General features: G+C 42.9%; 1 protein-coding gene across 3 annotated transcripts in view; it reads right to left on the bottom strand.

The window, feature by feature from the left end:
* Positions 1-10,306: 10,306 nt before the first annotated feature.
* Positions 10,307-25,837, bottom strand: part of LOC310939195 (myosin phosphatase Rho interacting protein) — a 51,402-nt gene continuing 35,871 nt past the window's right edge. The window contains exons 16-25 of one of the 3 annotated variants that reach the window (XR_014593043.1): positions 22,590-25,184; positions 19,052-19,199; positions 18,839-18,956; positions 16,681-16,840; positions 16,483-16,590; positions 14,630-14,716; positions 14,364-14,526; positions 13,109-13,194; positions 12,776-12,884; positions 10,307-11,241 (exon numbers count right to left, since the gene is read on the bottom strand). Coding sequence is in view for 2 of the 3 variants with exons in the window: in XM_083903875.1 (XP_083760001.1) it covers positions 11,170-11,241; positions 13,109-13,194; positions 14,364-14,526; positions 14,630-14,716; positions 16,483-16,590; positions 16,681-16,840; positions 18,839-18,956; positions 19,052-19,199; positions 22,590-25,184 (3,537 nt within the window). In the remaining variant the exon portion in view is untranslated. The remainder of the gene's footprint in view (positions 11,242-12,775; positions 12,885-13,108; positions 13,195-14,363; positions 14,527-14,629; positions 14,717-16,482; positions 16,591-16,680; positions 16,841-18,838; positions 18,957-19,051; positions 19,200-22,589; positions 25,185-25,837) is intronic. The other 2 variants (XM_083903875.1, XM_083903876.1) reach the window with 2 other exon arrangements.

Here is a 25,837-nt window from a genome sequence, read left to right as displayed (position 1 = left end):
TCAGTGACGATGCGATATTATTGTGATATTTCTGTCTCGATACGATATTCTCACGATATTTCAGTCACGATACAATATTTAAGTCATGACACAATATCATGATATTTCAGTCACAATACGATATCACGACATTTCAGTCATAATACTATATTTCAGTCACGATATCACGATATTTCAGTCACGATACAATTTAATCGCGATATCACAATGCAGTAATATCATGAAAATTCAGTCACAATACGATATCACAATATTTCAGTCAAGATACGATAAAATATTGCGACATTTATATTATCATATTTCTGTCACGATACGATATCACGACATTTCAGTGACAATACAATAATATCACGATATTTCAATGACTATGCAATATTATCATGGTATTTCTGTCTCGATACGATATTATCACGATATTTCAGTCACGATACCATATTTTACGTTTCTTAATCGATTACTGATTTTTGGTATTTTGTTGCCATTAATGAATAAAAACAGTATTTTCCTCACAAATAACATTTAATTTAAAATGTTTACGTTCAAAGTCTTAATTCCATCACACTAATCTAACGATACTTTCTAACAGGTAAAGCAGACGTTTCCTCACCTGATGACGTCGACTGTCACCTGTCGTTCCATCTCTTCCCTGAAGCTCCTTTGATCGTCTTGTTCTGAGGGAAAAAAAAAAAAATAATAATTAACTATTGAGCGGAACTTCAGGAACTTCACAGTTTTATTGATCTATTTAATTTTTTTTCTTTTTGCTGACCTTGTGCTTTTTACACTTCATGGAGAAGTTCTCCTCGATGAGAACACACTCTGCTGGAACACAGAGAGCAGACGAGTCAAACACTGATTCATTCAACACCATCAACACCACCTACGCTTCACTTTCACGCTCTCAGCCAACGACACTTCGCTAAAGTGCCGCTTACGTTCAGGTACGAGGTTAAATTTAGGAACGAGAAAAAACGACACAAGGTTTTTTATAGAGACGCTATAAACATGTTGACTTTAAGGGAATTTCACATTTAAAAGAGGTAAAAATCCAAGAGTTTAGATCTCGTGATATGACATCCTGATCACTTGACTGCCCCCTACTGGATGCTACCACTATGTTGAGTGAAGCTCACAGGTGATCTTTGGGGGCGTGGCCGTACCTGACTCCAGAGCACACCTGTAGTGGTACTTGTTCGGACAACCTTTGAAGAAGCAGCCCAGAGACGCGCCGGGATCTCGACACGCTGAACACACCTGAAACACGACACCACAAAACGGCTGGTTAGCGATAAACTGATCAACCAATCACGTCGCAGCAACTCGCCACGATACGATCGCGATATTTTCAGTCACAATACGATATTATCTCACTATATTTCTGTCACGATACGATATTATTGCAATATTTCAGTCATAATACGATATTTTCAGTCATGATACGATTGCGATATTTCAGTCACAGTACAATATTTTCAGTCACGATACAATATTATCGCGATGTTTCAGTCACAGTTCGATATTTTCAGCCACGATAGTTCAGTCACAATACAATATCTCGATATTTCAGTCACAATACGATATTTTCAGTCACGATATAATATTATCTCGATATTTCAGTCACATTACGATAATTTCAGCCACGTTATGATAAGATGGCGATATTTCAGTCACAATACGATAATTTCAGCCACGTTATGATAAGATCGTGATATTTCAGTCACAATACAATATTTTCAGTCACGATACAATATTATTGCGATATTTCAGTCACAGTTCGATATTTTCAGCCACGATATGATAAGATGGCGATATTTCAGTCACAATACAATATCTCGATATTTCAGTTACAATACGATAAGATCGTGATATTTCAGTCACAATACTACATCAGTCAGAATACAATATCACGATATTTCAGTCACGATGCGATATTTTCAGTCACGATATGATATTGTCGCGATATTTCAGTCACAATACGATATTTTCAGTCATGATATGAAAAGATTGCGATATTTCAATCACAATACGATATTTTCAGTCACGATACGATATTGTTGCGATATTTCAGTCACAATACGATATTCTCAGTCACGATATAAGATTGCAATATTTCAGTCAAAATATGATATTTTCAGTCAAGATATGATCGCAATATTTCAGTTACAATACGACGATATTTCTGTCACAATACGATAATATTGTGATATTTCAGTCACGATAGGATTTCACTATATTTCAGTCATGATAGTTTGCAGCGAATTGTTTTTCAGGATGGATTAATCTGTAAAAAATCACTTGTTTGGTCCATAAAATGTTCTCAAATGTCTTTTTTTAATTGTGTTTTAATGATTTCTTTGTTACATGGAGCAAAGTAAGAAATATTCACATTTAAGAAGCTGAAAAACAATCGTGATAATACTATCTACCATTTATAATGAACAAGACAGTTTTCAGATGACATTAAAGTCAATAGAGGGGCTTAATAACTTTACCAATGATTACATCATTGACCTTAAAATACACTTATTATCACCTTACGACACCGTATGAAGATTATCAGCCATTTAACAGCCTTTAAAACCTATATATCTGAAACCTAAGAGCAGATCCTGTCTCGTGTCACGATATAAGATACAGTATCAATGTATTTCCATATCAGTGGACCTCTAACTCCAACACGTCGTATTGCGTAACAGAGTTTTAAACAGTTTCACGTGACGAGCTGAAGGTTGCACTCTTACCGTCTCGTGCGCGGCCTTCACGGCCTCCTCCAGGCCGTAGACTTTGCCCTTGACCAGGAACACCCCCGCCGTCCAGATGGCGCAGTCTTCGTGGAGCCAGTACTCGCAGGGCTCCATTGGCAGCACGGGGGCGCTGTACCAGTCCTCCACGTCCGCGCCGCCGCCGCCAGCGGCTTCCGAGCGAGCCCGCTTCGCCGCGGGGCTGTCGGTGCCGTCGCCGCCACCGCCGCTCCGCCACTGACTCTGCTTCAGCTGAGCACCGGTCCTGATTGAGCGCATCGCGTGCGGGACGGCGCGCTTCCTCCTCGTCCTGTGTCGGACACTGCAGGACGATGAGTCGGTGTCGCTGTAATCGCCGCCGCCGTCCTCCTTGAGGCCTGACGCGCTGGCCAACATTTTGACGTCCGGTTGCCGGTAACCCTCGGGGTAGTACGGGCCGTGGAGGTCGCCCAGGTCCATGGCGTTGGCCGACTGTCCGCACAGGCAGCAGGTGAACGCACGCCGGTGCTGGCCGTGCGTGGACGCCCGGCCCAGCTGCACGCAGGAAGTGCCGGGCGTGGCTGCGGAGATGAAGTCGGGCGAGGCGAGCGCATGCGGCGGCGGCTGCTGCTGACCCTTCTTGTGTTGCGTCCGCGCTTCCTCGGGATAGTTGACGACGGTGCACAGCGACGGCGAGCGCAGACGCTCCACATGCACGAACGGCGAGAAACCGTCCGACCGCCGCTCTCGCCTCTCCTCCTTGTAGTTGACGTACCTCAGCTTGATCTCCGGCTCCTTGGGAGAGAACAGGGAAGATGGCGGCGGAGGCGGGTGCCGGCCGTTGGGTTTCTTTCGCCTCCTCTTTGGGGTGCGAGCCGCCTTGGTCTTGGCAGTGGGAGACGTTGTGCTCTCTGCGGACGGACTTTTGGCTTTGCCTCGACTTTTCTTTGGAGACTTTGATGAAGGCGGCGGTGGAGGAGGAGGAGGAGGCGGGGACAACCTCGAGGGTTCAGGTTCAGGGTTCGTCTTGTCGACAGCACAGCGAGGACTACACTGCGATTTTGTCTTGGACCGCGTGGGCGTCTTTAGCGTCGATCGCTCAGACTGTGAAACATCCTCCGGCTGTTTTCTCGACCTTTTCTCGTGCCCTGAAGGCAGAGGACTTTTCTGATGCGTGCTGTGCGACTTTAGAGGACGGCTGAGGAGTTCAGAATCGCAGGTAGAGTCTTTGCAACTGTCAGCGTTTTGATTCTTAGTTCCTGATTTTTGTTTGGTCGTTTTGGGCGAACCTCTCGCTCTGCTTTTCCGTTTCCCGACTTTCCAGTTGTTGTTGTTCTTCTTCCTCTTCTTGGGCCGCGCTACGGTGGAATCGTCAATCGCCGTTGATGGGGAATCTCTGGCTTTCTTCTTGGCACGTATGCATCCCGACACTTTGTACCTGCTGGAGTTGATGTTCATGACGATGGCCTCCAGACGCATCCCTCTGCCGGAGCGTGCCGGGAGCCTCCTTTCGCTCAGAGTCCTCCGCAGCGCCTTGGCGTTCCCGTTCACGCGAGGAATCGCGGTCGCGGGTTTCTCCTCCGACGCGTCGTCCCCGGTCAGATCGATCAACTCCACCGGCGCCTTCCGTTTGAGCTCGCCCTCGCGTCTCGAATACAGCCGTCGCGCGTCGTCAGCGCCGGCGTCGAAGCTGAGCTGAATGGTGCCCTCCGCACTCGAGCCGTCCAACGCGCCGTCCTCCAGGTAAGAGTTGTCGCCGCTGGGCGAGCTGGAGGCCTGAGGCAGGAGGAACTGGTCCTCCACGTCGTCCAGTGAGGTAGCAGAGGGGGACACGGGGTCCTCCAGAGGGCTGACGTACTCCGTGTGCGGCGGACGAGAGTCTTTAGCAGCTGCCGCGTCCACGGCGACTGCCGGGTCTCGTCGGTTCAACGCGAGGAAGACCACCTCGGAGCCGTCCTGCTCTTCATCGTCCACCGCTAACTGGCGGACGAGCGTCTCCGGGGAGGAGTCGCCGCAAACCCCTGCGCTCGACCGGCTGTCGGCTCGACCGTTCTCCAAACCCCGACCGACTTCCCAAGAGCCGCCACTTTCCTCTCCGCCGAGCGTTTGGTTTTCCGTGTCCCCGTCGTGGCTAGCCGCGCCACCGTTGAGCTCGACGAGGTCCTGCCGCGTTAGAAACACGTCCACGCCGCCGTCCTCTGGTCCCATCTGAGCCCGAGATAGCGACCGCGAGAGTCGCGGCTGAGCGGCGAGGTCCACCGGCCCTTCGGCCTGCTCCAAGTAACGCTGGCTCAGTAAGTAGCCGTTCTCCGCTAGCCCTTTATCCGAGTCGCACAAAGGGTGGAGGGCGAAGCCGCCGATGGGCGGAGACAGGGACTCCGGAGTGGAGAAGACGTGAGACCTGCTCACGTAGGACAGGGTGACTGTAGTGTGGGAGAAGGCATCGTCCGCTCGAACGCGTTCCCCTGAAGTGAGCGTGACGTCCGCCGAGCCCGTCTCAGAGAAGGCTAGCCCGCCCGGGTCGCCCGCACCGGGGTTCTGGAACCAACCTGGGCTCTTGACCACCCGCAGGGCGTCTATGGAAGCGGCGTTCAGGAGGCGTTCCTCGCCCTTCCTGGTCAGGTCCATCACAGCGGGGATGCTGGAGGTGGAGAGGTCCTGAGGCTGGAGATCATCTACGCTCCCGGGTGGCTGCTCCATAACAACTGCAGAGGACGGAGACGGTCAACAGATATTAGTAAACCACCTAAAGAACATGTAAAACCTGAAGAAAAACTATGGTTTCAACAATTTATGTAAATATTTTCTGATTTCGTTGCTACATAGAGTACTTATATGGTCCTTAAAAGGTGTTTGACTTGAATTGTTTTTGTCCACAAACTAAAATCGATATCATCGCGATATTTCTGTCACGATAGGACGATATTGCAATATTTATAGTCATAATATGATATTTTCAGTCACGATACGATAAGATCCCGATATTTCAGTCACAGTACGATATTTTCAGTCACGATATGATAAGATCGTGATATTTCAGTCACAGTACGATATTTTCAGTCACGGTATGATAAGATGGCGATATTTCAGTCACTAAACTATATCACAGCATTTCAGTCAGAATACGAAATGATCGCGATATTTCAGTCACGATACAATATTTTCAGTCACGATACGATATTGTCACGATATTTTAGTCACTATACTATATCACAGCATTTCAGTCAGAATATAAAATTATCGCGATATTTCAGTCACGATACAATAATTTCAGTCACGATACGATATTGTCACGATATTTCAGTCACAATACGATATTTTAGGTCACGATATAAGGTCGCGATATTTCTGTCACGATACGACGATATTTTTGTCACGATACGATATTAATGCAATATTTATAGTCATAATACGATATTTTCAGTCACGATACGATCCCGATATTTCAGTCACGATACGATATTGTCACGATATTTCAGTCACAATACGATATTTTCAGTCACATATAAGATTGAGATATTTCAGACAATACGATATCGCGATATTTTAGTCACAATATGATATCTCGATATTTCGGTCACAATACAATACGATCTCGATATTTCAGTAACAATATGATATTTTCAGTCAAGATATGATAAGAGCGCGATATTTTAGTCACAATACGATATTTTCAGTCACAATACGATATCGCAATATTTCAGTCACAATACAGCCACTTAGTCATTAAACGATATCACGATATTTCAGTCACTTTACGACGATATTTCTGTCACGATACGATATTATTGCAATATTTCAGTCATAATACGATATTTTCAGTCACGATACGATAAGATCCCGATATTTCAGTCACAGTACGATATTTTCAGTCACGATACGATAAGATCGCGATATTTCAGTCACAGTACGATATTTTCAGTCACGATATGATAAGATGCCGATTTTTCAGTCACTATACTATATCACAGCATTTCATTCAGAATACAAAATTATTGCGATATTTCACTCACGATACTATATTTTCAGTCACAATACGATATTTTCAGTCACGATATAAGATCGCAATATTTCTGTCACGATACGACGATATTTCTGTCATGATACGTTATTATTGCAATATTTATAGTCATAATACGATATTTTCAGTCACGATACGATATTGTCACGATATTTCAGTCACAATAAGATATTTTCAGTCACGATATAAGATCGCGATATTTCTGTCACGATACGACGGTATTTCTGTCACGATATGTTATTATTGCAATATTTATAGTCATAATACGATATTTTCAGTCACGATACGATATTGTCACGATATTTCAGTCACAATACGATATTTTCAGTCACGATATAAGATCGCGATATTTCTGTCACGATACGACGATATTTCTGTCACGATACGTTATTATTGCAATATTTATAGTCATAATATGATATTTTCAGTCACGATACGATATTGTCACGATATTTCAGTCACAATACGATATTTTCAGTCACGATATAAGATCGCGATATTTCAGACACAATAAGATATCGCGATATTTTAGTCACAATATGATATCTCGATATTTCGGTCACAATACAATAAGATCACGATATTTCAGTCACAATAAGATATTTTCAGTCACAATACGATATCGCAATATTTCAGTCACAATACGATATTCTCAGTCACTTAGACATGAAACGATATCACGATATTTCAGTCACTTTACGGCGATATTTCTGTCACAATACGATAATACCGTGATATTTCAGTCACAATGCGATGTCACTGTATTTCAGTCACGATAGCTTGCAGCGAATGATCGTTTTCTGGACGGATTAATCTGTTAAAAATCACTTGTTTGGTCCATGAAATGTACGAAAATGTAGATTGGCATGTTCTCAAATGTCTTTTTTATTGGGTTTTAATGATTTCTTTGTTACATGGAGCAAAGACACTAGAAACTATTCACATTTAAGAAACTGAAAAACACTCATAATAATACTATCTACCATTTATAGTGAACAAGACAGTTATCAGATGACATTAAAGTCAAAACAAGAACTTAATAACTTCACTTTACTTAATTGTTTTTGTCCACAAACCAAAATCAATCTGTTTTAATGTTTTTTTTGTTATAAAAGGAGCAAAGAAACCAGGAAATATTCACATTTAAAGAAGCTGAAACAACCTTAAACCTCTTCTACAAACAAAGGTCGTATAATTCGTTTATGTCATTTAATGTCACACTGGACCTTTAACACCAGTTAACTTACAAACTTGTACATTTTCAGGTAAAATTCAATGTAAAAAGAGCCGTTTAAAATGGGAGATTTTATCTTTATCTCCCCAGAACAGATTGACTAAACTCAACCTCGAGGTCACGGTTACACTAAAAAGATAAATAAAACACTTTTGTTTTGAATTATATTTATTTAACAGCTAAAAAAACATTTTGCTTTTATTATTTAATGTCTTAACGGTGAAACTAGCTTAAAACCTGACGTGCTTGTATTTCATTAACATCCTTGACAGCATGGCAGGGATTAACTCACAATTTACGTTTAAAAAAAACATTAATAATGGTTAATTATGAATTCCTTTCAGGTTTGTATGTTTTTTAAAGCTGTTTAAATCATGTCTGATGTCTTTCCGGACAAACTCCGCTTCACCTGGATCGCTGACAGGTCACAGAGGCTAAACGACAGTTAGCTTACCTTAGCCGCAGCTAGCGTTGCCCAGCTAGGCCCGGCTAAGCGCCGGTAACGTTCCCTTAATGACGTACTCCAAACAAACATACGGCTAATTTAAGGTTTTCTCGCCGGCAAAAGACAACCACAAAAAAATCAACAAGTTCTAACTACTTGTATGACGCGATAATTGTTCATCTTTAATTCGGCATGGTTTACACTGCTATATATGGGCGTTTTAACAATAAAATACTAACTTTTGTTGCTCACTAGTCCGCACGGTTAGTTACTTCCCACTTCGGCTCTTGAGAACTTTTTTCGTTCACGGCAGGTGAAAAAATAAATAAATGCGACTTTAAATCAATTATTATTGTTTTAACATTAGCTCCGATTTCAACATTATACAGTAACATGAGACGTGAGTGCAATTTTTTGTATACAAACTGAACGACGCCGTCAGCAATCGTGTTTTTTGTTAAATCGACTACTACTTTGCACGGAGTTTGGCGGACACGCTCCTTCCAGTGAAGAGAACGGCACGCATCGGGGCAAGGCCCGGCTGGGTGAAACAAAGGCAGAGCGGAGGTAAATGCGGTGCGGATCCAAACTTACCCGGGCGGGAGAGACGTGTTTTTGTCGCCCCGTTAAGATCTCATCTCCCGCTGCATCTCCGACACACGAGCCGGTCACGGTCCCGACAAACGCCCGATAACAGCGGCCGGGGGAGAGAGCCCCGAATTAAAGAAAGACCCGAACACTTTTCAGGCTCACACACTTCTGCTAGAGCAGCGGAGCGCAATCACACTTCCGCTCACGGCCCTTCAAAATAAAACCAGCAGACCACGTTCACATGAACAGGCTGAAGTGACTCGAATCGGATGTTTGTTCAGAAATTAAAAAACAAACAAACAAACAAACAAAATCAATTATGTACATTATTTATTGGACTGTGAAAAAAGTTATCAAGGATAGTGGAATTCATCTGTATCTACCTGCAACCAAAATAACGTTCTACGAAGGCAACGTTAGGAGAACGTTCTGGACAACCAAAAGTGAACGTTCTATAAAGGTTGAGTTAAGGTTGTGACTAAAGTAACCTTTATAGAACGTCCTGGGAACCAAAAGAGAACGTTCAAACAATCAAAAAAATTTCTCCCAATTTTTTTTTCAAATTTTGGGCGACATAATATAGTATACCGTTTTTGTCAAATTTTGGACCAAATTTTTTTTTTCAAAAGAAATTGTCAATTTTATATGACATAGCATAGTATGATGATTTTGTCAAATTTTGGACCAAAAAATTGCAACATTTTGGACGACATACTTTAGTATGACTTTTGTCAAATTTTGGATCAAAACATTTTCTCCCAAAAAGTGTCAAATTTTGGACGACATAGTATAGTATGACTTTCTTGTCAAATGTTGGACCAAAAAAAATGTCTACATAAATCATAAAATTTTGGACGACATACTATTAGTATGACTCTTGTCAAATTTTGGATCAAAAATATTGTAGAACGACATGGTATATGATTACGTTTTGGTCAAATTTTGGACCAAATTTCTTTTTTCAAAAAATTGTCAAATTTTGGACGACATTGTATAGTATGACTTTTGTCAAATTTTGGATCAAAACAATTTTCGACAAAAATTTGTAACATTTTGGACAACATACTATAGTATGACTTTTGTCAAATTTTGGATCAAAAAATGTTCTCCAATTTTTTTTCAAATTTTGGATGACAGTTAATATAACATTTTTGTCAAATTTTGGCTCAAAATATTTTCTCCTAAAAAATTGTCAAATTTAGGACGACATAGTATAGTATGACGGTTTTGTCACATCCTTGTAAAAAATCCTAGTAATTAAAAAATCACCATTCTCACAACGCAAAGGGTGCAAAAATATTTATTGCTAATAAACCTGTAGTCAGTTGGTGTATATTTGCTTTATATTTACAATAATAGAGAACAGAAGGAATGGGAATGTGAGAGGAGAGGGGCGAAAAAAAACAAAATCCCAACCATTTTAAATAAATACAAAGGGACTGCCACTGAACGAGACTACAAACAAAAACTCCAACGACTCCTTTACAGCCGGACCGATGATTGCAGAGAACAGAGAGAGAGAAAAAAACCAAGAAAACTCTATATAAATTTTCATTATTTATATATATTTAAATTATAGTCAGTGAATCTCGTCCAAAAGCCGCGGCGTCTCGAGGGTTTAAAAGAGAAGCGATGTGGACGAGCGACATTTCTTCTTCTTCTGTAACTTGTTCCCGCCGAGCTTCCTTCCTTCCTGCGTCGCCACGGTAACGGAAGCGCTTTGACGTGCGTGACCTCGGAAACGCGAGACTCGTGCTGATTCCTAGCGCCTAGCGTTTCTTTTGTGAAGCGTTTTTTAAATTCGCTCATCGGCGTCGTCGTCGTCGTCAGACATCACATTTGTGGCGAGCAACAGTCTAGAGAGTTAAAACAGTAGCTTACACAGTCAGAGTTTTAGTGTACGCGATGAATTAAAAACAGTATTTACACAGTAAGACATGGCAGCAACACAATTATCAATACAAAAAAAAACAAAGTCACAGTTAACTGAAGTGCATGGAATGCAAATTCTAGACATGAAATTCAAACTTCATACCATAATATATGATCTGTGTTTGTGACCAGTGTGTAGTGTTACTAAATAAGTTTTTTTTAATTATTATTACACAGCTAAAATATAGTGAGGGCTTGTGAACATGCAGACGTGACGTCGTCGTCGTCAGAACTCCTTTGTGTCTTTGTTTTCAAACAGGTGGAGTCTCTGCTCGGCCGTCAGCCCTTCCTTCAGACTCTGTGGAGAGAGAAAATCTCACGTCAGGACACAGAGGTGATTATTTCTGCATGGACGGATCCATCTGAATTTTTCGTGACGGGTAGGTGATCTCGCAAGTATGCTACCATTCAATTTTGGTAAGAATCTGACCACTGATGACGTCACAAAACCTTTTTAAAGATTCAAAAAATCCCGAACATTTACAAAACTGATCAAACGGGCAAAACTGTAAAAAACAACATCACTGTCAAAGCTCTGAACATTGTATATGAACAAAATTTGGTGCGTGTATTTGGAATCAGACACTATTAACATACTAAGTTTCAACAGAATCCTGCAATTATTTTTCCTTTTGCGCAACTTCCTGTCAAAGTTTTAACGAATCAATGTGAATTTTTCGTGACGGGTAGGTGATCACGCAAGTATGCTCCCATTCAATTTTGGTAAGAATCTGACCGCTGATGACGTCACAAAACCTTTTTAAAGATTCAAAAAATCCCGATCATTTACAACGGGCAAAACTGTAAAAAAAAACAACATCACTGTCAAAGCTCTGAACATCGGATTTTAACGAAATTTGGTGTGTGTATTTGGAATCAGACACTATTATCATACTAAGTTTCACCAGAATCCTATAAGGTTTTTTTTCCTTTTGCACAACTTCCTGTCAAAGTTTTAACGAATCAATGTGAATTTTTCATGACGGGTAGGTTATCTTGCAAGTATGCTCCCATTCAATTTTGGTAAGAATCTGACCACTGATGACGTCACAAAACCTTTTTAAATATTCAAAAAGTCACGATCATTTACAACGGGCAAAACTGTAAAAAAAAAAAAAGACATCGCTGTCTAACCTCTGAATATCGGATTTGAACAAAATTTGGCAAGTGTATGTCAAATCAGACACTACCATCAGGCTAACTCTTGCCCAAATCCTGTATGCTTTTCCTTCTATTAGCCACTTCCTGTGTGCAGTTTTGTTAACGGAACAATATGAATTTTTAATGACGGATAGGTGATCACCAAAGTATGCTCCCATTCAATCTTGGTAAGAATCTGACCACTGATGACGTCACAAAACCTTTGTAAATTTTAAAAAATCCCAATCATTTACAACGGGCAAAACTGTAAAAAAATCATACCGCTGTCTAAACAGCGAACATCGGATTTGAACGAAATTTGGTGTGTGTATGCAGAATCAGACACTATCACCAGACCAAGTTTCATCCAGATCTGATCGAGATTACAGATTTGGCTGCAATTTCTTCTGGATCCAGTGGTTAAAGTCACATCACCCACCACATGCACCATGTTACATTACACCAGGGTGAGTCATTTTTTACATTCTTATTATTGTTTAAATGACTAAACTTTATGATTTATGAACGCTTTTAGTTTCAAACTGGACTCCGGTGATAAACGTGCGTCGTCTTTAAAGGGTTCAGAGTCTCCACAACATTCACGAGCACAAATAAAGTCATTGAAAGGGTTAGGGTAACAGTTTCTTCACCACCGTGCACTGTGTTAACCAGGTGTGGACGAGTCTGTTTACCTAAAGAAGAAGAGGAATAGGACGGAGGACTACATGTCCTCAATGAGGACAAACTGTCCTAGGGATCATCATCATCCTCATCATCATCATCATCCTCATGACTCTCAGACTGAGGACAAAAGGGGCGGGGGAAAAAAAACACACCAGCATGACAGTGTGAGTGACAAACTGAGTTCATCCAGTCATCAGAAAGCAGCAGAGTGTGATTCCACACACGACCTGCAGAGGGCAGTGCATCACTCCTGTACAAACAGGAGCTGCTCTGTCACGGCGGCGGGGATCAGAGAGGAAATGATGGAAGATGATGGATTTTATACAAAAACAACAACTGACCTTTGACCTCAGGGTTCGCTCTGAGCGTTTGGCCGCGGCGGCCGCCATCTTGAGAATGTCGGGGTTGCTTTTGGACTTCATGATGTCTGCGAAAATAAATAAAAACAGGTTCTTTAACAGACGATTCGACAATATATCAAAGTTTGGGACAACACAGGTGCATTATGGGACATAATACAGACCACAAATCTTATTGTCACCTTTCTACTCAACACTGGTCTGGTGAATAAATCCATAAAATGACCAGAAATATGATATTATCAACTGGTTTGAGTGTTTTTTTCAGCTTCTTAAATGTGAATATTTCATGGTTTCTTTGCTCCATAAAACAAAGAAATCATTCAAACTGATTAAAACTTGATTTGTGGACAAAAACGAGACGTTCAAGAACATCAAATCTGCTCCAAAACTTCAAATCCTGGCGACTTTCCATCCTGATTAATTGTCAATTTAACAGTCGTTGTTGTCTATTTTTTAAACAAATACAACAAAAACAATATTAGTACGGTAAACGATAAATACTCCCTTAAAGGAAATTCAGACAATAAATGGAGTAAAATTAACAAAAAATCGACAAATTAGCAAAACGGTGGGTGTTTTGAGTTAATCCTACGAAGGTTAATGTTAAAAATAAACCTTTTTCTGTGCCCAATTTCATGATTTGTGTGCTGTCAGAGTTCTCTAGCGCCACCTGCTGGAACACATTTGAACACTGAATGGTTATTTAGTTTATTTGAGGAAAAATTTGCCGTTATTTATTGTCAATTTTGCCGTTTTCATATAAACCTGATGTGTTAGCAGATACAGGAAGGGTTTAGAGTAGTGTTGTAGCGTTTAGCGACGTCAACGTTAACACACAACGCGTTACCGCACAGCGCGTTTCCATGATGACTGACCAGAAAAAGACGTGCGTGACGTCATGTACACAGGTACGCTAGGTTATTTGTAGCGCTGCTCTTTTCCTTTAATAAACAGACTGCTCCTGTTCAACTGTAGGCATGCTAACGGCGCTAAAAGGAGCTAATGCAGCTAACGGAGCTAACTGGTAAACGGTGCCTGGACTCCGGTGTCGTGGCACGTAAACGTGACGTCATGCACGTCTTTTGCCGGTCAGTCGTCATGGAAACGTGTCGCGCGTTAGCGCGCGTTAACCTATCGCACAGCGCTAGTTTAGAGCGAGTTGTCTTTCACCTGTGGAGGTTGTGGGTTTGATTCCCAGCTCTGCTAATCTACTTTAATCTGTCTTCTTTCTCACCGTATCCCCCTCGCTCCATCTCCTCCAGCGACGGCTCGCCGAGCGCCTCGTGGGCCAGCTGCAGCTGATCTCTGAGTCGACCCAGGTCGCGCTCGGCCTTGGCCTTGACGATGCTCAGCTCCGTGTAGATGTCCTTGTACTTGTCCGTGGCGTATTTCTTATCCTGCGCACAATTCCGACACGGGGGCGGGGGAGTTACAAGAGGAGTGAGTCAGGTTCAGATGAAGGAGCGCGGGGGGAAAAAAAACAACGTACTAAAAACTTACTCTTTGAGCGCTTTGGAGTTCGTCCCTCAGGGAATTGATTTCCTGCTTCAGATACTGAACCTCGGACTCCTTCACCCTGAGCATCACCTAAAAAACATCAGAAAAACAATGCTCTATCAGGCACTTCTTTTAATATTTTAATGCTTTAAAGGACCTAACCTTAACCGTAGCTCTAACCCTAACGCTTTTTAAATTACTGCTTTAAAGGACCTAACCGTAGCTCTAACCCTAACGCTTTTTAAATTACTGCTTTAAAGGACCTAACCGTAGCTCTAACCCAAACCCTTTTTAAATTAATGCTTTAAAGGACCTAACCGTAGCTCTAACCCAAACCCTTTTTAAATTACTGCTTTAAAGGACCTAACCGTAGCTCTAACCCAAACCCTAGCTCTAACCCCTTTTTAATGTTTTACTGCTTTAAAGGACCTAACCCTAACCGTAGCTCTAACCCCTTTTTAATATTTTACTGCTTTAAAGGACCTTACCCTAACCGTAGCTCTAACCCAAAACCCTAACCGTAGCTCTAACCCTTTAATATTTTACTGCTTTAAAGGACCTAACCATAGCTCTAACCATTTTTTTATATTTTACTGCTTTAAAGGACCTTACCCTAACAGTAGCTCTAACCCTTACCCTATCTCTAACCCTTTAATATTTTACTGCTTTAAAGGACCTAACCGTAGCTCTAACCCAAACCCTAACCGTAGCTCTAACCCTATTTTAATATTTTACAGCTTTAAGGCACCTAACCCAAACCGTAGCTCTAACCCCTTTTTAATATTTTAATGCTTTAAAGGACCTAACCCCAACCGTAGCTCTAACCCTAACCCTTTTTAAATTACTGCTTTAAAGGTCCTAACCGTAGCTCTAACCCAAACCCTAGCTCTAACCCTTTTTTAATATTTTACTGCTTTAAAGGACCTTACCCTAACAGTAGCTCTAACCCAAACCCTATCTCTAACCCTTTAATATTTTACTGCTTTAAAGGACCTAACCGTAGCTCTAACCCAAACCCTAACCATAGCTCTAACCCTATTTTAATATTTTACAGCTTTAAGGCACCTAACCCAAACCGTAGCTCTAACCCCTTTTTAATATTTTAATGCTTTAAAGGACCTAACCCCAACCGTAGCTCTAACCCTAACCCTTTTTAAATTACTGCTTTAAAGGTCCTAACCGTAGCTCTAACCCAAACCCTAGCTCTAACCCTTTTTTAATATTTTACTGCTTTAAAGGACCTTACCCTAACCGTAGCTCTAACCCAAACCCTAACCGTAGCTTTAACCCTTTAATATTTTACTGCTTTAAAGGACCTAACCCTAACCGTAGCTCTAACCCAAACCCTAACCATAGCTCTAACCATTTTTTAATATTTTACTGCATTAAAGAACTAACCCTAACCCGAATCCTAACCCTAACCCTAACCCTTTTTTAAAAATATTTTAATGCTTTAAAGGACCAAATCTAACTCGAACCCAAAACCCTTTTTTAATATTTTAACCCTTTAAAGCACCTAACCCTAACCGTAGTTCTAACCCTAACCCTAGCTTTCTCTCACTGGGAAACCCGTTCTCTCTCCTGAACCAAACCCCATAGAGAAAATCATGGATTTAACATCACAGCACCCAGCAGTTGTTGATCCACTGCTGCTTCCATCACCATCTTCAAACGTTTTATTTAATAATTTCTGTCTTTGAAATCCTTTGTTTGAGTTCATATAAGCGGCACAATTTTACCAAACAAGTCCGCAGTAAACTAGCGGCTCATGTGTCCCGGTGAGCTCAAAAAAACGCTGTTTTTCCCTCTATGGGGTTGTGCGTGGGGAGAGTTTACGTCGCTGAGATAAACCTCACCTCAAACTCGTAGAGCTCTTTCCCCGGTATCGTGGTGTCTGAGCCTCCGTCCTCCGACGTCATCGATCGCATTTTCGTGATCTCCGCCGCCAGACGGTTGTTCAGCTCCTGCAGACAGAAACATTTTTATTTATTTATTTATACGTTCGTTCAGGACAAGAACGGCGCGTTTGCTTAAGCACTGGTGTGTGTTTGCACCTGGTTGTGCGCGTTGAGCTCCTGGTTCTCCCTCTGACACTGCCTGAGGGCCTGCCTCTCGGCCTCCAGCGCCTGGGCCAGGTGAGCGTTCTCCAGGCACTTCTGAGAATACTGCTCCGACAGCACCTCGATCTCCCGATGCAGCGAACACAGCTCCTCCCTGACGCAAAAAAGAATGCGTATTAAAACCAGAAATCCCTTGAACAATGATTTGTATTAATGTCCAGCTGATGCTAGCGTTGGTGTTGACCTCCTTAATCCCTTTAGATTCAACAAAGTGCAGAAGATCACTGATCGTGGGACGTTTGAATGTTTCTTCCAGGCTCAACTGCCTCAATTTCCTGCTTTAATCCGGCAGTACAAAAAAGTTACCAAAACAGGTGTGCCTAAATCGCGCAAGACTTATCAAAATCACGCGAGACTTGACCACGACAGTCTCTCGTGACTGCGAGCCGAAAAAACGTGGAACAGGAATCGAATCTAAGGGTGTATGGAGTTAGATTTGTGTCTTTATTATTCAATCAAAAAAATGTTTGCTTCAATAGATATCTCACGCCGTCATAGTGCACGAACGGCTAGCTGATAACGTTAGCCCATGGCTCTGCACACTGAATGAATTGTTTATTTTACTTAAGTACAGAGGCTTGCTATGTGCTAGTGCTATGTTATGTTACAATAAGTAACGTCATTAGTGGTCAAACAACAGTCCACAGGCCAACTGTTGCCCGCAGCCCTGACTGTTTAGCAGCAACAGGTAATGCAGAGCCTGTGTTCTCACACAGTCCACAGTACAGCTGTTTGACTATCTCGCTCTCTCTCTCTCTCTCGCGCGTTCACGGGTAGTGGTCTCCCCACCATCAAACGCTCACAGACAGAGGCAGGTGCTTTTATTTTGAGAGCGGGACATTGATATGCCGTTCCGTACGGGAACGACGAACCTCCCCCCGGTGAGGAGGAGGCGGCCAGCGGGGGCGAGAGAAGGCGCAGCGAGTACACATGTCCGCGGCCCAGGGAAGCGGCGAGGTCCGGGTGGGGGGTGCTGTAAAGCAGATGGCCGGAGCCGCCTGCCAACTTCGCCCCGAGCCTTTCCAAGCCGACCTAGAGCCGGTCGCGGCTCACCACAGGCAGGGCTGCGGGCAACAGTTGGTGTAGACACTTGTCACTCAAACATGTCTGACCAATGGGGAAGCACCCGCCCACTGCGGAACATTTGTGTCAAAATGATTCAAACAAAGAAAAAACGACTTCAAAACTTTTTTCACTTCAATAAAAAAAAACATTTTCAATCAAAGAAAAAAAGTGTTCAAATGAAATTTTTTGAGTCTCAAATATTTTTTGCAATCAAACACTTTTTTTCTTTGATTGAAAATGATTTTTTTTATTGAAGTGATTTCTTTTAATTGAAAATATTTTTTTTTTGTTTGAAGCAACTTCTTCTTTGATTGAGTTATAAAGACACAAATGTCCTACCCATAATATGGCCCAAACGCAAAACAGCATTACTTCAATCAAAAATTTGCTTCTAACCAAAAAAACCTTCACTTCGATCAAAGAAAACATTTTCGATCAAAGAAAAACAGTGTTCAAATGCATTTTTTTGAATCTCAAATATATTTATGCATTCAAACAATTTTTTTCTTTGATTGAAAACGTTTTTTTTGATTGAAGTGAATGTTTTTTTGATTGAAAACGTTTTTTTTGATTGAAGCAAACTTTTTTTTGATTGAATAATAAAGACACAAATCTAACTCCATGAGGGTGCAGCCATCGGAAATTTCTGTAATCGAGTATTCGACCAATTATTTTTTGATAAATTTACCAATTACAAACAACTACATTAATTAAGCTAACATCGATGTTTCACGTTAGCGTTGTGCTACGCCAGTTGTCGTTTGCAGTGTTATGTTAGCTTCTTGTTTAAGCGTGAAATCGTCCCAAAATTTGGACATTTTCTGCCTTTTACGGGGCTGTTTCACTCTCCGTCATCGCGCTAGCTGATATCCAGATGTGCGGTGTGCGTCTGCTAAAACGGTCCGTGTGGAACAATGATCCCTGTGCTGAACAGGCCGCGTGAGATAGGAATGAAACGAATGCTCGAGGCAGAGTTTTTGCCTTTGAATTTTTTGTAACCAAGTACGATCAGGAAATCGCGACTTACTCGTGCTGCCTCTGAATCTCCTCCACGTCTGCGTTCTCCACATTGTTGTTGGCCTTGCGAGCTCGGTCCAGCTCCTTCTCCAGCTCCGAACGGTGGGCGTTCTTCATCGCTTCGATGGCTGTCGAAGTCAGACAAACAAAAAAAGTGTTATTTAAGTTTTACATTCAACAATTAACGTCCAGTTTGTTCCCCCCCCCTCCGACTCGTTTTTACCAGCGATGGTGGCCGCCGTCTCCTCGGCCAGCAGCCGCTCCTTTTCCTCGTGCAGGTTCTCAAGCTCCCTCTGGTGCTTCCTCTGCAGCTCGTCGATGACCTTCTGGTGGGATTCCTCCATGGCGGCGAAGCCTCTCTCACACGTGGCCTGAGACACAATAGGGAACACGACGACGCGACCGTGAGTTTAAAGGCGGGCTACGCCGACACGGGACACAAAGGAGAGGAAGAAACCCTTCGCCTCTGGGTCCTAAAGTGTCCATTTCCAAACAACCCATTTAATCCACCTGCAAGCTACAGCCTGTTAGCCACGAGCAAGTGGAGCCTGTGTGAGTTACAAAGAAGGTTTCAGGAGCGACGACAGTATACAAAATACACTGAAGGAATGCAGCGGCGATGAGAGAAGACGGTGTAAGGAAGTAAACTGACGTTTCCTTTCAACAGGACAACAAGCACACTCGACACTGGCTGATTTATTCATCTGTTCTTTCTCTCAGATTCAAATCCTAATCTGCCTTTCCCTCAAAGTCTTAACCGAATTAAAATAGTGCACTCCTGATCAGCTGAGATACTCGTTCACAGTTAGAATTCTTTGTGAAATGGAGCAAATTTAAGAAAATGAAAAAAATCAAGAAATCTTGTATTAAATATTAAAAAATAAACTCTAAAACCTGAATTTATCAAAAATAGTTGATGATTAATTGAGCAATCTTTGCGGCGAGGTGTTAAGAAGTTACACCACCGGTCCAGCAGATGGCAGAGTGTGTTGTGTGGGTGTTACATGTTGTGTGCTGTCGCGTTTCCGGCAAAACCAAATAAACACGGAAGGTCCAACTGGTCAAGCTGAGATTCAGGATTTGTTTCGCAAAGTGAGCATACCGAACTAGCAATGATTCACTAAAGTAACGTCTTATTTTCATGGTTTTGTTTCCTTCTCCCAGTATCGAAATACTTAAGAACTTACTGTTCCTATATGAGGTGGAGTTACTGCATCAGGCCAGCAGATGGCAGCAGAGTGTATGTTCTATGGCGATACTTGGGGGAGATGCACATACTTCAAATTGCTTAATATTCCGTTTCTTTCCCAGTCTGATACGAAGTATCTACCGATACCAAAATGAGTGCGATAAAGCTATTTTTACACGTTTTGAGCTTTGAAGCTGTGAACAACACCTACAGCCATTTAAAGCAATCATAAAACATATCATTCTCTAATTGTGTAAGAAATCTATTCGTCTCCCAAAAAGCAACTTTAACCCGCAAATGGGCAACTCGACAATCAGGCGGCCTGGGCGGTCGTTCCGCCAAAGTCCTGAGATTCTACCGTAATTACAAATATATGGTTCTACCTCATCTTCTACCACTTTATCTGCCGTGCCAATGTCGAATCCAGTGATTTTGACCAGAAATGGACCAACACCGGGTATTGTATCGGCTCATCCCTAACACGTACCACGTAGTTCTACGATTTAACGTCTTTGGGTGACGGGGAAGTAGCAGAAAAATCGTCAATTCAACTTTCAGAAGGGCCACAACACCGCTACGTCAACTACGGCGGTGCAAAACTCCACACGTAGACATTCAAACAACGGCCTTTTCCAGAAGCCAGACCAAAAACAAAAAAAACCTGAGCCCTGTTTCCGTCCTCTATTCTCTGCCTCTAATCTGACCGAGTCGCCCTCCCTCTCTCTGTCCTCTCTCAGCCAAACAGAGGAAATGGAGGCCCAGCATGTTTTCACAGGGATAAACCCCAACCCCCCCCGAGAGAACGTTCAGACCCAGGAAACGACTATGAGACGGTGAGAAGTTTTTCCCCCACTACAGAGCAAATGTAAACTTCCTGCTCTGACATCACAGCAGCTTTATATAGCCGAGTAGAGCAGCATAGATCATGGCCGAGTACGACGATCTCAACACATCACAACTCTCTAAAACACACAAAAAAAGAACCACCACCAAACTGGAAAGTGACAATTTGCCTCCAAACCACTATTTTTTCCATTTAGACTTTAATTTAATCCAGAATTCAATCCGATTTAGGGCTGCAACTAACTATTATTTTCATCATCAATTAATCGAATACTTCTTTGGTCCACAAAATGCAGATCAGTGTTTCCCGATCAGCTAATACTCACATTTAAGTCATTAAAAACACTCAAAACAAAATAGTTGACAATTCAGTAGTTGTACTAATCTGAAATAGTATTATTTAACTAGAAGGAAAGTCACATTTTGGGGGGATCAAATCTTCCAAACCAGGGCTAGGAACATCTTTTATCCTATTAAAAACTGCCAGTCCAAGGAAAAGATCAAAAGCACACCATGTATGAATACTTGCTAACGAGTTGCTAACAAAATAAATGAATGGGGACTACATTTTAAATGGTCAGTCCTCTCAAAAACCAAGGAATATTTCCTGGCATACCGATTTTCAGACCTTTTGAGATAACTAGCTACGGGAACTCTTTGGTACAAACATTTCATTTCACCACTGGTTGAGGTTTTAATCCGTCTACTCTTTGCCACATCACCACTTGAATGATGGTAAATAAATGCTACTTGGGCTTTGGAAAATTGAATTTCTGTGGCGTTTCTGTGAAATGGTATTCTCCTTGTGCTTTGACAACACAAACAAAATTCCTTAAATCCCCATTAAATTTCAGGGGGGGGGGGGGAACCAGTGCAACTAAAACCAAAGACTTATTGTGGGTAACTGAAATAGCATATCATTTCAGTAATTTGGTGAACTGACCATTTATGATGAAATATGAAGGTTCACTGACCGAGTCAAGGTCTACTCTCTAGCGTCTTACAAAGCTTTCAACCACATTCGACTGCTTGGATCAACAAAATACGTTATCGTCTCAAATGTTGAGGACTTATTTTAACTCGAAACAACTCGAGATGTCGTAGGAAAGCGCTAGAGAAACTAAAACATAGACCTTGAGTTGAAATCGTGGAAATGTATGGTGTGTGATCAAATGTCGTTCAGAGAAAGTGGGGATTAAATCGATATTGTTAGTAGAGACGGTCAAAGGAAAAGAGTTTAGACCAAATGAAATTTAGTTTTTAAGTCTTCAATTTAAAAATCAATGCTCATCAAGGGTCGACTCTTTGCCCTTAACACTCATACGAGGCGTAGCTAAGTCAAAGGGTTAGGATAATAAGCACATTGAACTACCAACAGAGGAACTCATTTCAGAGCAGTGGAGGCTAGTGCATTAGCCTGGAATTATCCATTAGCTTCCGATTAATTGTTTGTGTTATGTCGAGTTATGGTGGCAAAGCTTCAACGAAATGGGTTCCTCTGTGCACGACTACTACGGCGCCAAAGATCACATCAACCTAAAACTGGGTTTGTTTTCATGCAACACAGAAGGAAAGTTTTTTTTTTTTTTTTCACAGAAGTGAGAGCGAGAAGGTTAGGAAGGTTAGGAAGGGGAGTATGGGGTTGCGGAAGGAAGAGGGATCTGGGAATGCCACAAGGGGACACAAGGCATCACAGATGGAGAACGGCAAGGACAAGGAGCGCTTCCACCTTCAGCTTTTCCAGGTCTTTCTCGTATTTCAGTCGGTGAGTTGCGGCGTCATCCCGCTCTTCCCGCCGCCGCATCTCTTCGGTCATGACCGAGACTTGGGTCATCAGCTCTTGAATGCGCTGCTTCAGAGTCGATGTGGCGTGCCGCGGCGGCGGCGGCGCCATGTCCTCGTCCTCGGTCGAGGTCGTCGCGCCGGGGTCTCTAACCGGACTCATCATCATGGTTCTCAGCTCTTCCATTTCCTGGTCAAACCTCTCCACGAGGCTCGTCCTCTCCAACTCGTGCTTCTTCTTGAGGTTCTCCATGCAGCCGGTCAACGAGTCGATCTCCTTCACGTTTTCCTCAGAGTGGACACGCAGAGTTTCACCGGCCTTGGCTACTTCCTGCCTCATCTTCTCAACGTCCTGCTCGTACTGGTCTTTGACCTCTCTAAGCTCCTTCCTGTGCTTTGCTATCATGTCATGCAGCTCAATGGTTTTGTCCAATGAGTCAATGGGCTCCCCTTCGATCTGGATCAAAGTCTGAGGCTCTGGAGCGATTTTCAAAGACGCCTCCGACAGTTGACTCTGAAGATCTGCGAGTTTAGACTGGAGATCGCCGACAACTTCTCCTAATTTAGGACAATTTGGACAATCAAAGCTACCAATCTGAACTTCTGCCTGCTTTTGCTTGAGCTCTTTCTCGCGCTGGACCTTAGATCTAATCATCACGTAAGACGTGAACGCTTCTTTGAGAGCTTCATGCAGATATTCAGAGGTCCGTTTCCGCTCATGACTGAATTCAAAGCTTGCTAGAGCCATAGAGAGGATGTCGCCATCTTTGTCCCGCATTACCCTGGATGCAATTTGCTTCAAACCATCCGACTTCGCCTCTAATGTCTCTCTCAACTCTTTCAGAATCAGAGCGCTAGCTTTATCATCAAGCCAACTGTACATGGATGCAAAATCGAGCTCCTTCGCTGCCTCGCTGTAAACTTCTGCTTGTCGACAACCCCCAAAGATGGAGATCATCAAGCGCTTCTGTGCAATCATCTTCTCTGCCACACTCCTGGCACTGCTAAGTTCCCCTGGGTTCATTTCGGAGGTCATCAACAGCATACTCCAGAACTCTGCCTCGACTACCGACCTCACGTCGCTCTGACTCACGCAGAGCGGCTCGTCTTTCGAAGAACCGAATAAAGTGCTTTTTAAATCTCCAAGCAATCTCTCTACGTCAACGTCTACCTTTGTTAACATCTCTACGACCTGATTGATCGCCTCCGTCTTCATCTCGACCTGTTCTACTACTTGCTCTGTTGGTCCTTTATCGTCAACTCGCTCTGCTCCTGATTCAACGCATTCCATTGCTGTCATTTCATCGCCCCCTTTCTCCATTTCTAACTTCTCTTGTAGCATCCTTATTTCGTTTTCTGCCTCGGCTAGCTTCTCTGTACTGACTTTCTGAGATTCCTGGTTTAGCGCGATTAGTTCACTGTTCCTAGCTTCCACTTCCAGGCAGTGCTGCTCTATCGCCTGAAGGTTCGCCTCCATTTCAGATATCTGTCTATGCGAGGCCTCCAGCAGCTCTTGGAGTTGCTCTTTCTCGGGGTGCGATTCCTCGTCCTCGTAATCTGTCGGGAAGCCCAGGCCTTTCAGCGTGGCCTCTTTCAACTGCAGCTTCTTCTCGGTGTCTTTCAGGGACTTACCGAGCTCCTCCAGCGTGACCAGAGCTTCGTGGAGCCTCATGGACTTCTCGTTCAGCTCCCTCTCGTAATACTCCCTGTCTATTGCAGTAGCTTGGTTTTCGGCAAGTTCGGCCTTCACTCTCTTCAACTCTTCCACCACCAGATGGTGCTGTTTGCCCCCTGACTGACTGATCAGCTCGGCCTTCAGCCTGTCTATCTCCCTGTCCGCCTCAGTCAGCTGGTTCACTATTTCCTGACATCGTTGTTTCAGAGCCCCATTTTCGTTCGCTAAAAGCTCGACCCTCTGAGAGAGCATCGCGACTGACGTTTCATTCGTCTCCGAGTGGTTTTTAATTTTTGACAGTGGGCCACAGGGGCTTGGCTTCTGGACTTTCCCCACCAGACCCTCCATGGTGAGAAGACGAGCTTCATACTCTCGGACGCTTTCGCCCGCCTTGGCTAAACTCTTTTTGATCAGTTCATTTTCTACCTCCTGCTGGTACTTCCAGGTCTCCAAGAGCTTCTGGAGTTGCCGCTTCTCTGTCGGCTCTTGGTTAAGACTACGGGACCTCAGCACTTTCCCCAGCTCCGTGAGAGTGAGGCATTTGCCCGTTATCAAATCTTCGAGCTCTTGAATTGCCTCGGAGCTGTCCACGAGCAATACGCTCACAGTTTTTTGGACAGGTTCAGGAGGAGGGCCCTCCAGAACGGGCAGGTTTTGGGGTTCGGGAAAGTAAGGCTCCTTTGCGGGTGGGTGAGAAAGCGAGAGGCCAAGCTGCGCCTGCATATTGCGCTTTTTCAGCTCTTGCAGTTTCAGGAGCTCTTTAGTCTCCTGGTACTTCTTTGTTAAACTCTGTGCTTGAGAACTAACCAGTTCAGGCCTCTTCGTCTGGGGCGTCACATCAGCCTCCAGACCCAAAGCAGGATCCAGCTTGGAAAAGGGGACCAGACATTTGGTTAACACACAGCAGGGGAGACAAAAAGCTTGCTAATCATTCTTTTTTGTGTTTAGTGTTATCTAAGAATCATTATATCAAACAGTGAAATTACAATTACCATTCCCACATGACAAAATTATGTAAATGAACAGTGATTCAAAACAGAATTCCCTTGGTTTTAATGTTGTAAATCAAAGGTAAAAAGGAAAGCGATTTAATGGCTGGGTTAGTTAATCACATCAGAGCATGCACATTAAATGGTTAAAAGTTACTTCATGTGGTGAGTAATGCAATATTAGTTTCAGCGAGATGGGTTTGGTTTTTTTCTCAGGGATGGAAAGCAAACCAGGTCCTACACACACACGGTTTCTGTTTTCTGGTCCGAGTTCAAGTTATGTAGTTGTGTATCGTCCAACTTATGCTGGACACTTTCTGATTTTGCTCGTTGCCAAGTCACTGAAATGGTATTTTCTAAAACAAGAAGCAACACAGACAAAAAAAAATGCACACGCTTCTAACCTGATAATCTCAGGAATGCCTATTTTTAAACTCATAGTCTGGCAAAAACAAACACACACACACACACACAGAAACACCTCCGACATCACACCGCTACGCCATTTAGCGGCTACGCACGATATTTCTT

This window comes from Microchirus variegatus, assembly GCF_963457635.1.
Source record: "Microchirus variegatus genome assembly, chromosome: 17".
NCBI classification, from domain to species: domain Eukaryota; kingdom Metazoa; phylum Chordata; class Actinopteri; order Pleuronectiformes; family Soleidae; genus Microchirus; species Microchirus variegatus.
This window is presented reverse-complemented; position numbering and strand designations above follow the sequence as displayed.